The sequence below is a fragment of the Hyperoodon ampullatus genome (assembly GCF_949752795.1).
Source record: "Hyperoodon ampullatus genome assembly, chromosome: 3".
NCBI classification, from domain to species: domain Eukaryota; kingdom Metazoa; phylum Chordata; class Mammalia; order Artiodactyla; family Ziphiidae; genus Hyperoodon; species Hyperoodon ampullatus.
Window position 1 is genome coordinate 13,915,696 of NC_136916.1, and position 15,127 is coordinate 13,930,822.

The window sequence follows — 15,127 nt, forward strand, 5'->3', positions numbered from 1 at the left end:
TGTAAATTCTTCTTTTTCTTTCCTCCCCCAGAGACAAGTCTCAAGGTTTTTATTGCTTGATGCTCAATATAATGAAGAAGAAAAAAATTTTTAAGCTAACATTTGACACCTCACACCCATTAGGATGGTTACTATCATAAAAAAAAAAAAAAAGCAAAAAAACATTAAGTGTTGGCAAGGATATTGAAAAACTGAAATCCTTGTACACTGTTGGTGGGAATATAAAATGGTGCAGTCACCATGGAAACAGATTTTGAAAATTAAAAATATAACTGTATAAAATAAATAAGCTACAAAGATCTACTGTACAGCACAGGGATGTATAATAGTCAATAATGTATAATCACTTTAAATGGAGTATAATCTATAAAGATTTTGAATCACTATGTTGTACACCTGAAACTAATATAATATTGTAAATCAACTATACCTCAATTGAAAAAAATTTTAAATATAACTACTATATGATCCAGCAATTGCACTTCTGGGTAAAATGGAGATTCGAAAAGATATCTGAACATCCATGTTCAAAGCAGCTTATTTACAATAGCCAAAAGGTGAATGCAACCCAAGTGTCCCTTAACAGGTAAATGCTAAGATGTGGTATATGATACAATGCAGTACTAATATTATTCAGTCTTAAAAAGGAAGGAAATTCTGACACATGCTATAACATGGATGCACCTTGAGGACATTATGCTAAGTGAAGTAAGTCAGTCACAAAAAGACAAATACTACATGATTCTAACTCACATGAGGTATCTAGAGTAGTCGAATTCATATAAACAAAGTAAAACGCTGGTTGTCAGGGGCTGGGGGGAGGGGGAAATGGGGAGCTGTTGTTTAATGACTATAGTTTCAGTTTTTGTAAGATTAAAAAATTCTGGAGATTGGGTGTACAACAATGTGAATATATTTAACACTACTTAACTGTACACTTAAAAATGGTTAAAATGGCAAATTTATGTGTATTTTACCACAATTAAAACCAAAAAAAAAAGGAAGATATTTGAAAAAAGAGAAAACACAAACATATGGATTTTTCCAACTAAGTCCAAGCAACTCTCCTTCAATCCTCCACAGGCTAAATATTACTTCACTAGGTGCCAATTCTACACTTGTCTTCGTAATTGAAAATATAAGTCCAGAGCAATTAGGTGAGAAAACAAAATAAAAGACATCGAATTGGAAGGGAAGAAGTAAAGCCGTCACTATTTGCAGATGACATAATACTATATATAGAAAACCCTACAGACTCCACAAAAGAAAATGTTAAACAAATAAACAAATTCAGTAAAGTGGCAGAATATAAAATCAATATACAAAATCAGTTGCATTTCTATACACTAATAACAAACTATCAGAAAGAGAAATTAATAAAACAATCCCACTAACAACTGCATCATAAAGAATAATACATAGGAATTAATTTAACCAAGGAGCTGAAAGATCTCTACTAAATGTCATCTCTCTAAATGACATTAATGAAAGAAATTGAAGGCACAAACAATGGAAAGATATTCCATAGTCACGGGTTGGAAGAACTGATATTGTTAAAATGTCCACACTACCCAAAGGAAGCCAGAGATTCAGTGTAAACCATATGAAGATTCCAACGGCACTTTTCCGAGAAATAGAGAAAACAATCCTAAAATTTGTATGGAACCCCAAAAGGCCCCAAATAGACAAAGCAATCGTGAGAAAGAACAACAAACCTGGAGGCATCATGCTCCCTGGCTTCAACTATATTACAAAGCTACAGTAGTCAAAACAGTATGGTATTGGCATAAAAGCAGACACATAGATCAGTGGAACAGAACAGGGAGCCCAGAAATACATCCAAGCATATACGGTCAATTTGTGGCAAAAGAGACAAGACTATACAATGGGGACAGGACAGTTGCTGCAATAAATTGTGCTGGGAAAGCTGGACAGCCACATGCAAAAGGATGACACTGGACCACTGACTTATACTGTACACAAAGATCAACACAAAATGGATTAAAGACTTGAATGTAAGACCTGAAACCATAAAACTCCTGTAAGAAAACATAGGCAGTAAGCTCCTTGACATTGCTCTTGGTGATGATTTTTTGGACTTGATACCAGAAACAAAAATAAACAAGTGGTAATACATCAAAAATAAACAAGTGGTAAAAAGCTACCACAAAGCCAAGGAAACCATCAACAAAATGAAAAGGTAACCTACCAAAAGAGAGAAAACATCTGCAAATCATACACAGCTGACCCTTGAATATGGGTTTGAACTGCGCAAGTACACTTAATGTTTTTTTTTTCAATAAACATAGTACCTGTATTTTCATTTTACAAATCTTTAAGTGTGGGAGAAAGTTTGTGTTTGCTTCGAAATCATCATATGTGGAATCAAATGAACCAGGGCTTAAGTTTTGATTCTATCTAAACTGTTTCTGCTTCCTGCTTTGGGTGAGTCATTTGTCATTTCCTTTGTTTCTAAGGCAGAGATAGCAGTACTTGATTTTCAACTGCTCAGGGCTCAGCACACCCCAACCCCTAGTTGTTTCAACTGTTGAAGGGTCAATTGTATCTGATAAGGGGTTGATATCCAAAATATATAAAGAACTCCTATAATTCAAGAGGGAAAAAAATCCGATTAAAAACTGAGCGGAGGATCTGAAGAGACATTTTTTCAAAGAAGACACACAGATGGCCAACAGACATATGAAAAGATGCTTAACATCGCTAATCATCAGGGAAATGCAAATCAGAGTCACAAGATATCACCTCACATCTGTTAGAATGGCTATTATCAAAAATACAAGCAGTAAGTATCGGTGAGAATGTGGAAAAAAGGGAACCCTTGTTGGTGAGACTGTAAATTGGTGCAGCCACTATTGGGAAACTGTTTGGAGGGTCCTTTAAAAGACAAACAAGTCCTACCACATGGATGCACCTCTGGGTATTTATTTGAAGAAGACAAAAGCACTCGTTCAAAAAGATATCTGCACCCCCATGTCCGCTACAGCACTATTTACGATAGGCAAGACACGGAAAGAACCTAAATGTCCATCAATGGATGGGGTGGAATGGGTGATGGGGGTCAACTTTCCGGTTACAAAATAACCAAGATCGTAAAGAAACCCTGTGGTCATTATATTACTCCCATGACATTAACTTCATTCACCCATGCAAAGAGACAGGACACGTGGCCTGTTAGATGAAGACAACCCGGTACTATGTCAGTTAATAATGACAAAGGATTTCGGTGGCTCCCAACAGTATCTACTTCCGGTTTACCCCAAATATACTCTTTTCAAACTTTCAGCACGCCTCTAAATTCTAATATTCCAAAATTACAGAGCAAGTCTAAATTTACCTGTGCAAACTGAAGATGACGTTCTATACTTTCCTATCAAAGAATGGTAACATATTTGGTTTATTCTTAAGAATGCTTCCAATCCCTTTTCCTCTAGATACCTAATATTCAAGAGTTCCTTTTTATCTGGAGTATTTATTCTAAGAGTCTGCAGTTCCAGGTTACACAGGGAAGCAAGAGTTATTTTAGAAATGTACCCATTAATAAAATGCTCATTATGGGTTTCCCATCCCAACCACACTAGCCCTCAAATCAACACAGTGTCTACGCCTGTTCATCATGCCATTAGTCTCTTGCTGGCTATAGATTTGCAAACACCTGACAATTTAATCCAAATGCAATGCAAAACGACTGCAAATTAAACTACATTAGCAAAATACGCAAGATTTCAGAAAGTTAATGAAAATGTGTTGGGAAAACTGCTTGGAATCATTTAAACAGTCTTGAACAAATAAGAGGTATGTCAGCTAATGACTAAAAAAGATAATCAACAAAGATGATACTATATTCAAGAATTTTCTTTGAACAGCAAAGAATTAAGGAAGGTTCTTGGAACTGAAGAAACTCTCTACCACTTTTGCAAAAATAAACTCCATTATAATTGTATCTTAAAAGTTAAAAAAATGGTAGCATTTGCCTTATATTCTGATTTCAGAACCCAATCCTGCAAAAGATGCAAGTCCCTGTAAAAACCTGGCCTCAAATTAGACATAATCTAAAAGGCTATCTTATGTTTATTCACTAAATGGAATAGAGAGATAGAATAATAAAACTATTATTATTATTTTAATCCTAAAAATAAAATTCACATTCCCAGTTGTGGAAGAAGCAGCAAATTCCTGATGTAGGTACCAATCACCAACTGCACTGGCAAGCCAGAGCTCATAAGAACTAGAAAAAACTATCTGCAAAAATAGAAAAATGACTTTCATAAAGGTAGAACAACACTATCATCATTTTGCCTTACAAAGAGACAGTAAAAGCCAAACTGATGAACTAAGTTGACCTATTATCCTCCTGTAGGCAATCCACAAAAAGTTTTCACTAAGGTGCTGAACAATAGATTCAGAGCTAGGTTTCACTTCATCAATAGAACATGCAAGCTTTCAATTGGGATTCTCTACAAAAGGCAACCTTTGTAATAAATGAACCACCAGAGAAGATTCTAATAAAACTTACCATTGTGTATTGCATTCAGCAACTCTGAGAAAGCTTTTAAGTAAGGAAAAAAGGACTTCAGGTTAAGATCATTCTCAAACACACAAAAGAAATACACAGGCATAGGCTGCATCAGTATAATAAAATCTCAGTAAGTCTACCTTGGATCATTGCTTAAATCATTAAAACTACAAGCTTGGCTCAGTCTTCACATGGTATAAATTTCTAGATATCGCATTTCACTTGCCAATATATTACCTACTAAATTTAAATAATATGTCAGATATACTGTCATAATGATGACCAATCTCCTTAGTAATAAATAAAGCTACTTTTAAAAAGACATTTAGTAGTCTATGTAATGTCTTTCTGGCTGAAAGTCAGTATCTATAAGATGCAATTCTATATAGGTAAATCCACCTTTGGTCACACTTAATAGTATTTATTATAACAAAAAACCTCATTTTATCATCTAACCTGATCAAACATTCTCAATTCCTAGACTTTAGTATAATAGGCTCAAGATATGCAGAGGCCTAAGCAAAAAAGATATCTAATGCCAATATACAAATATTAACATTAAGATTAGTGAAAACCAGAAAATTGAAAGTACTACTACATTGGGGAACAGAAGTCACAATTCTACAATGGCAGCACCATATTAAAAGGCCAGGAATCAACAAAATTTGGTCACAATTTGACTATAATATGGATCCTGAACACAGGACAAAGCAGCAAGTTAAGCTACCTTTGTAGGAGAAAGAAATCTATTCAATTAAGAAGCAACTGCATTTTAGAAAATTAAAATTTAAAGGTTCAGAAGTGGCATAATATACTAGAAAAAGCACTAGAGTAGGAGTCAAAAAGTCTGGGTTACCAACCCAGTTAGACAACTTACTAGTTGTTGGACAAGCTCCATCATGCCGATACTGCATGGAAATTTCTGTTGGGAGGGAGGAGAAAGGAAATCAGCAAAGAAGTTGCCAGTGAGTTAAGGGCAGAAAAGAAACAGGCGAGAAAAACAGGAAAACATTCACCTAAAAGTCTAGCTGAGCAGGGCAAACAGAAATGCAAGAACAGAAATTATGAGCCAGTAATTGGGACATAAGGGGTAGGAGGACCAAACATGATGGAATTCTCACAAATCTTAACAGGACAGTGTAGAAATGTGTGTGCATGTATATGTGTGCAACGAATGAGGAAAAGACAGAAGGGCTTACAAATGAATCTGTATAACAAGCATTTAAGAATAAATGGATTCACTTCTATGAGGAAGTACAGCTAGGCAATGAGATAAAACTAATGTGCTTTATATAATTCATTAGATGAGAACAGTGTATCAAACACATTTGAATGCTATGTTCAATTAGAAATTACAATTTAAGTATGAAAATTATTTAGTTTATATCTGAGCAGAAATCCATTATGACTTACATAACAATATAAAACTCATTAAGCTACACTCTGCTTACTTTCTTCTACCTTTCATTTTTGATGATGATAATGAATGAAAAGCCATTACTCTTATTCTTTTACTCCACCCAAATGAGGAGAACGAGCAGAGGGTGACATGGAGCAATAAAACACTGCTAAAAGCAGAATCTGCTCAGAAATGGGAAATAAATTTCCATATGACACTCCAAAGGAAAAGTAATCGATAAAACCAATGCTAGGGCTTCCCTGGTGGTGCAGTGGTTGGGAGTCCGCCTGCCGATGCAGGGGACACGGGTTCATGCCCTGGTCCGGGAAGATCCCACATGCCGCAGAGCGGCTGGGCCCGTGAGCCATGGCCGCTGGGCCTGCGCGTCCGGAGCCTGTGCTCCGCAACAGGAGAGGCCGCAACAGTGAGAGGCCCACGTACTGCAAACAAACAAACAAACAAACAAAAAAAACCAGTGCTAAGGCTGTGACTCAAAAGTCCTGGCCTGGGAACTCCCTGGCGGTCCAGGGGTTAAGACTCTTCACTTCCACTGCAGGAGGAAAGGGTTCGATCCCTGGTTGGGGAACTAAGATACCGCAAGCCGCCGCAGGAAGCCGCAGGAATTCTCTGGCTATTACTTAACCAAAAACATGACCTCTAGGAACCGTGTGCACAGCAGAGCCCTCCAGGCAACCATCACTCACACATCTACCTCAGAACTCAAGTCTAATCATGGGCCCACTCTGAATAACTTGAAATTAAGAAGAAAGACAAAGCAAGGTAGAGGAAGCCAGCACTCACTTGCAATCACTGTAATGTTAAAAGAACTTGACATTAGATACTGTTAAAAAATCAAACACTTAGGCCAGTTTAGTGTAAGTCCTTTCTAGATGACCCTCGAAAATGAGCCATGGTGGGAGAATTTGCCACCTTAATGCTTCATTAACAAATGCAATACAAGTGAGATTTTAAAAGGCTATTAAAGAGATAGACATGTTACATTATAGAGAAATGGTAGTTGTTTGGAATGGTGCTAAAAAATAATCAAAGGACACTCATGCAGAAGGATTTTCTCAGTGGGGACAAAAAACTGGAATATCGCTATTCTGGCCTTTGATCTAGTACTTTTATAGAAAGACAGCCATGACATAGGGCCAGCAAGTTTTCAGATCATCAAAAGCCAAAACAAAATCAGGGGATTTTCTAAGAAAGCAAATTCCAAGGTATATCCTGGTCTTAGCAGCATCCAATATCCTTTATGATTTTCATTTATAATCCTGTATATAAAATCATGAACCTGAGTCATTTAGATGTGAATTATGTTCACTAACTGTAACTACTCCTTCATCTACAGTACTGTGTTAGTAACTCTACTCTCATGAGTTTATTTGATTAATATTTTATCTATATGATTCCCTTACCTGTTTACAGAATCAGTCTATTTCTAATTAAAATATTTTATCAAAAAAAGACTTCTCAGTTTCACTTTACCAACGTAAGTAGATATGACATAAACAGGGATACATTTAACAAGTTCCCTTTCATAGTTACACAGGCTCAAGTTAAACTTTCATAACCTTCATATTTCAGGAGAAGCCAGAAGAAACTTCTATTGAGGCGATCTACTTACTCATAGTAATAACTTGTCTTTGTGAAATCAGGAACAATTTAAGATTAAGTACCTAGTCTCACAACCAAAGGACCACCTTTCCAGAATCTCCTTTTATAGCATGTATCACCACTAAAGAATTCCATCACTGAAATAGATTTCAGATATCTTACCTGAGAAAGGTATAGCAGCATTCTATTAAAGAAGTAGAGACTGCGTTTAAAAAACAAAAACAAAAACCAGGGAACCGCATACTTTGAAAGGACAGAGCATGCCCAAAGAAAAGAAATTAATGTTAAACCACCATCATAATGAATACCAAACTTTTCTCAGAGAAAATAAGATGTTGATTTTTGTGAAGAAAAAATGCTAACTTTCACTTTACTAAATCATAAACTCTCCTAATGTGGTTGAGATAAAAAGGAAAACGGGGACTTCCCTGGTGGTGCAGTGGTTAAGAATCCTCCTGCCAATGCAGGGGACACAGGTTTGAGCCCTGGTCCAGGAAGATCCCACATGCCGCGGAGCAACTAAGCCCATGTGCCACGACTACTGAGCCTACGCTCTAGAGACAGAGAGCCACAATTACAGAAGCTCGTGCACCTAGAGCCCACACACCACAACGAAGAGTAGCCCCCGCTTGCAGCAACTAGAGAAAGTCCGCGCACAGCAACGAAGACCCAACACAGCCAAAAACAAATAAATAAATAAAGGAAAATAGAAAAGGACAAATACAGCACGTCAACTCTTCCAAAATATTCAATGTTTTCAACATCTTAATTTTCAATGTTTCAAAAGATCAGGTGCCTGCTAAGAGCTAAAAAGAACATATGTAGGAAAGAATTCAATCAAAAGTTTAATATAATCTGTAAGCCAAAACTTACAACCTTTAGTAGCCACTTAAAACATTTTGTACAAGTCAGTATAAAACAGTAGATCATTTATCAGGATGTACTGTGATTTTAAAAAAATCTTACAATACTAACCCTTGATCAGACAAGTTTAGAGGTGTTTTCTGGGTTTCTATTCTGACTGGATCTAGGCCTCCTAGAATAAGTATCTTGCTACATATGCTCTACTATAATTTGAACATGTCATGAGAGAATTTTGATTACTCTAAAATTCTTTTAACAGTAAGTTGCCAGAATTAAGTCCAGAATGCTAATTCTAGGAGAAAGACCACTAGCCTCAAAGTCTGATTTCTTCAGCCTGGCATTCAACTCTCCATAAACTCATCCTGCTCTATTTAATCAACATTACTTCTAACTATCCCACAAACACAAGTTTCTTGTTTCTATGAAGTTTACCCTTCAAATATACCTTTACTATCTTTTCTGATAATAATGTTGGCCTTCTTTTTCTGCCTACTCCAAAGTACAATTCAAATTTCATCTTGTCCATGGTCTTTACCAACTAATTATATATCCTAAAACTGGCCTGTAATACTATTGATACGTGAAAAGCTTTACAATAAATAATTTCACTTGCAATCTGGCAAAAACACTTGAAAGACAAGTACAAAATCACACAGGATGCTACTAAACACATGATAACATTCTCAGTGATTACTAATAGTATTCATTCTTTTTTTTGTTTTTTAACGTTTAGCATTTATTATGGTCAAAGCACTGTGCTGGCAGTGAGGAGACAGTAATGAACATGACAAACACAGCCCCTAACCTCCTGGAGCTAGGATTATAGTGCTTGTTACAGTCTAACCTTATAACTAACAGGTGTTTACAAGGTCACCTGCATTGTTACTTACTTGCACATGAATCTTTAAAAGGGCATCATGAAAAACAATTCTTGATAACACGGTACAGATTTTCTCCTTCTGAGTTACTTATACAGGAGCGAGTTTTCTGCTTTTACAATTACTAAGTGCTTTCTCAATCTAAAATTAGTCCAAAGGAAAAATTAAATTTTGATACTAGTAGGAGGTACTATTATTGCAAGTTAAATTATTGGCTCAAACTCTTTTGTTGATCCCATTGCTTAAAAGCATGACTGACAGTATACTAGCAAGGTTTTACACCCTCATCAGCAAACATCCCTTGAATTTTATAATTAAGTGTCTCTGGAATCAAGGAAAATGCATAGTTCCACCACTTAGACCTGTGAGAATTTTGTCTGTTTCCTCTTCTATATAATGAGCGATAATACTTGATGCCTGTCAAGTGCTTAAGAGAGTGTGCAGCACATGCTAAGTTTCAACAGCAGTTAGCAATTCTTAACTTATGGTAAGAAGGCGTAATTCCTAAATACTCATGGCATTTAGCCAGCTTCTTCTAGATAAGAATAGACTTTTTAGTACTAAGCTTATCAGTGAGAGAGTGCTCTGATCTAGTCATAAAACTTTTATTAAAATGTGTAAGATTAAATAATATATTACCTCAAATAGTTTTCAACAACTAATCTTATTCCCTAATTATGGCTTTAACAAGATATATACACTCTTCAGAGTGATTTTAAAACTCAAGTTTAAGGAAAAAAAATCCTGACAAGTCTAAATTTAAGTCATTTATTTTGGTGAAATAATATTTATGGGAATTTCTCCCTAAATTTCTGTCTACCTACTGGTGAGGTAAAAGGGATACAAATTCATATTTTTCTGCCACAAATGTACCACAAACATTGCCCTCACAAAGTAATCAGTGTGTAAAAAACATGATTTCCCACACCTAAAATTTCCCTAAATCAATAACAGCTAGGAAAATCTTTTAAAAATATAAATCAATAGTTTAAGTCCATTAAATTGAGGATGTGTGTTTCAAACGGCATCCAAATGCAATTTCTGAAATTCAGTAATTTTCAGACTATGCCCCTATGGACAGTATATTGGTGAGGATCTCTTTCATTAGAGCAAATTTAGGCCTAATTTTCTCAATATGTTACTCACCTGATTCCTGTGTCCCTTGCTAAAAATAAATATGAACTAAAATTTTTTCTGAGGAAATCTGTCTAAATTTATTTCTTGTGACTAGGGGCTATGGCTAACTGCTAAGCTCTTCTGATCTCAAAGGAAACATACTATATAAATAAAACGTATATTTAAGTGTGCAACATATTAAAATCTTTTCAATGAACTTATTTCTCACTGCAATTTATTACTTTTCTCCTCTAAAACAGTGGTTCTCAACCAAGGGCAATCCCCCCCCTCCCCAACCTGAACATTTTTTGACTGTCACTATGGGCAGGGGAGTCTTGGGTGCTATTGGCATTTAGTGGGTAAGGTTTTGGAATCCTGATAAACATCCTACAAGGCACAGGACAGCAACGCACAACAGAGAATTATCCCAATCAGAATGTCAATAGTGCTAAGACTGGGGAATCTTGCTCTCAACCATCTTTAATGCTACTAATGAAACAACCCTTCCATAGTTTCTACTCATTTCTCCAAAAAAATTTGTCAAACAGGTCCACCACAGGCAAAGAAGCTAGTTATGAGAAATAAAAAGAGAAAGAAATCTCTGGCTGTGTGATCTTGGGCAACTTATTTTGTCTGTCTAAGCCTCAGTTTTATCAGCTGTAAAACAGGGGTATTAATAGCCCTTACTTCATAAAACTGCTCTGAAGATTAAACAAGTTAATAAGTATAAAGCACTTAACAGATGCTGGCACAAAACTAATGGTAGTTAATAGTTACTACTTTTCATATCTGACCTTTACACGTGCTCTTTTCTCCCTTATAATGGTTTTTCTTATGTTTACTTACTGAAATTAATGTCTGCACAACTATAAAAACAATCCAAAATTCTATATTTATATAATATACGTGAACAACCTTCATTTAAATTCTATTTATTATTTTTCCATGCCATTTTCTACCTATCCTCTCCATCAACTAACAGAACTGATAAAACACATAATGGTTTTTTTTTAGCCAAAATTTCATCATTTCTACATTCAGAAATCTAAAATCAAAACATGGCTAAGATTTACAATCAACACTTATTTAAAATCATCTCTCAAATTGAAGATGCAATTTAAAAGATAAATGTTGACATTTATCTAATATACACACTGTTAAGTTTCTAAAAACACGAATCTTAAAATTTTTAAAAATTGAAAATAATATTCACATTACAAAGTATAGGTTAAAAAAGCATCCCAATGTGGTGACTAAGAACATATATAAATTCATTCATACTACAGTAAAGGTAATGGTAAAAAACTGGTAAACAGTTGAAAACAAAAATGATATAAGTTATTTCAAATATCTCCTGAAATAAAATGTGATTTTTAAAGTCCATAAATTTAAATCATTTATCACTGATTAAAAAATACTCCAGATGGAGTTAATTCAAGTAGAATTTGTGTGAGGAATTGTTGAGAAAATGAAGACTAACTGACGTGTAGGGAAAGGAAGCCCCCAAACAAATACCAATCAAAAACAGTACAAAAACTCTCACATCTTAAATGTGAATTCTGAGTTGATTTTTAAAATACTATGCAAGTGAAGCAAAAACAAAAATGGGAAATTAATTCTAGGTGTTTTGTAAGAAATGAATGACCGGGGCTTCCCTCCTGGTCCAGTGGGTAAGACTCCGTGCTCCCAATGCAGGGGGCTGGAGTTCAATCCCTGGTCGAGGAACTAAGATCCCACATACCACAACTAAGCCCATGTGCTGCAACTACTAAGTCCGTGCACTCTAGAGCCCAAGTGCCACAATTAGAGAAGCCCATGAGCCGCAATGAAGACCCTGCGCAGCCTTAATTTTTAAAAGTAAATAAACATTCCTTAAAAAAAAGAAATGAATAACCAACAACTATTTAGCCTATATTAAGTAAAACTGGATTAGTGCCAAATGTCTTTTCCAAAGACCAAACTGTCCTCCTAAGATTGTAACACTTTTCATTAAGATAATTAAATGTCACTTAGCAACTCACAGTATTACCATAATGATAGTTTAAAATGAATTTGGGGGGACTTCCCTGGTGGCACAGTGGTTAGGAATCCACCTGCCAATGCAGGGAACACAGGTTCGAGCCCTGGTCCAGGAACATCCCACATGCCATGGAGCAATTAAGCCCGTGCGCCACAACTACTGAAGCCCACGCGCCTAGAGCCCGTGCTCCGCAACAAGAGAAGCCACCGCAAAGAGAAGCCTGCACACTGCAACGAAGAGTAGCTCCTGCTCGCTACAACTAGAGAAAGCCCGTGCGCAGCAACAAAGACCCAATGCAGCCAAAAATAAATAAATTAATTAATTTTTAAAAATAAGATAAAATAAATTTGCTTGGTGGTGGTGACAGTGGCAGTGGCGGTGGGTGGGTGGGTGAAAGGGAGGGAGGCAGAGAGGGAGGGAGGGAGAAAACAAGGGGCCAAGCCTACCTGAACCAAGTGGAGAGGAGCCCACACTAAGACTCTGCACACTCCCATTCCTGAGCGGCGTGGGGGATTTCTGGAGACTAGAGCTGGTTACACTTCCTGCAGCTGACGCTACAGATGACGTTGGTGAAGCAGAAGAAACTGAGAGATGAGAGACATTCTCTTGACTTTTGTTTCCTTTGGGTCTACCAGGCCCATGCTTACTTTGCTTATTTCCTTTTCTTTTCTTTTCCTTTACAGTTTCTTCTTCTATGCCAGAAGTTTGAGCCCGCTTATATCCTGCTGTAGGAAGGCTGGAATTACCCAAATCTCCAGGTGAATTTTCAAAGCTTTTAGGCTGCGGAATAACAGCTGAGGTTGAAGGGAGACCAATTATGGAACTAAAACTATTTACCCCCCCTTCCTGGCTTCCAGACTCTCCTTTATGTACATCTTTGGTTGATGATGACTGTTGGGAGTGAGTGTAACTGTCATTACGCAGATCTGAGTCTGTAAAGCTCAAGAAATCCTGGGGAGACTGTACTGAACTTCCCGAAGATGATTTTACACTGCCTGGAGTTCCTGAAAAACTGCCTGTAGTGGGGGAAAAAAAAAAAAATGGGGTAGGAAAAGAAAAAATTGGATGCAAAAGTTCCCATGAGCAGTAGAAATGACACAATCATCAAAAAGAGAGGATGAAAAAAACTATAAAACTTAGGACATCAGTATGTAACAAAGCTAGCTTTTTTTAAGGATTATTACTGAAATCAAGTTTATCTATAAAATTATGTTTTAAAAATACTTATTTTATAGTTATTAAATTGAATATTAACTCTTGAATTATAAGCTATTACTTGTACAATTACCAAGATATAAGATGTGCTTTATTTAACCTACCTTTTACCATGGCAGCATTCCTCTACTCTCCCCCAAATGCCTTGTGTATGCTTGAGGAAGGACCAAAGAAAAGCAAAGTCTCAAGGAGACTCTGAAATGACTATGATTGAACTCTGAATGGCTTTGGGAACTTCCTTTCTTGCAATTATTGAAGGTATGATTATAAATGTTCCCAACATACAATAAGATCCAAAAGATGTTGCTCAGGTCATAAGTTCTGAGTTTTAACTTCAAGATAATGTTGGTGAATGTTATCATTCAGTTATATCTACCCCACCAAAACATGGATTTGATATAATAATGATCATATGGAACCTAATCTATATAACTCACATTCTCCCAGTCCACCTCCCATGGAGATGCATAAAGAAAAGAAACCAACCACTTATATTCTGCTATTGCTTTTATGAAAGTAAACTCATAGGAGGGGCACCTCTCATGAGTCTCTCACAACTGCTTATTTTTTCCCCACTCTTTAAAGAATATTAGTGAGCCCACTGTGTCATTATGAGATATAAAAACCTCAAGGTTCTTATTTACCAGGTTAAAACTAATGGCTGGGATGAAACAAATTCGATCCACCATCCCACTTCATCAAACACTCTCACCACGCTTGCCAAATGAAGTAACAAGTGTTTAGACTCAGTTTTGACCAACATCTATTGTGTTTCATAAAACTAAACTATGTCATGTTTTAACTAATGTCTTTAAGAAACAAAAGCTCAAAATAAAGTGTTCTGTTGGCAGTGGAAAGGAAATTCCAAGCTAAGTGTTAAATTTTACTGCAGAGCACATTCGTAAGTAATCACACATAAATCTACCTAAATATTTACAAAGATATTTTTCCCTACACATAAGAAATAATTTCGTTTTACCTAAAGTCTCAAGGTTTTGGTTTTTAAATTTTAAGCTCTTCTAAAATGGCTCATTAAAAAAAATTAATAGTTCTAAAATTTAACTCCTTCAAGACAATATCTGCCTTATTAATTTACAAAATTACTTGTACCGACGTGACCATTTTCAGGCCATTTCTGTGTAAAAAAATATATATACATATTAAGAAGCCATTTACATTACATCAATCATTTATGGATAACTGCAATTTGCCACTTAATTAGCAGCTATAAAGAAGTTCTTTATTATCCATTCTGATCTGTCACCATCTGTTTTTTTCCTGCACATTTTTGTTTTTACAGCTGGTGTTAAAAGCTCACGACAGCATAGCAAATACTTTAAAACACTTAGTATACACAATATTTTAAATGTGTATTCTCTAAAATTCACATACTACCTGCAATTAAAAAAAAAAACCAATTACCTTAAATGCCCTACCTTTAAATTTCAACTTTTAAAACTTTTCAGGATATTACTTCAGAT

At 35.9% G+C, this 15,127-nt stretch overlaps 1 protein-coding gene across 2 annotated transcripts in view; it reads right to left on the bottom strand.

Moving 5' to 3' along the window:
- Positions 1–15,127, bottom strand: part of MLLT10 (MLLT10 histone lysine methyltransferase DOT1L cofactor) — a gene marked incomplete at both ends in the record, with an annotated part of 247,795 nt that overhangs the window by 60,616 nt on the left and 172,052 nt on the right. For both annotated transcript variants that reach the window (XM_079698968.1, XM_079698967.1), the window contains 3 exons: positions 4,535–4,567; positions 5,412–5,456; positions 12,878–13,447. In XM_079698968.1, coding sequence (XP_079555094.1) covers positions 4,535–4,567; positions 5,412–5,456; positions 12,878–13,447 — 648 coding nt within the window. The remainder of the gene's footprint in view (positions 1–4,534; positions 4,568–5,411; positions 5,457–12,877; positions 13,448–15,127) is intronic.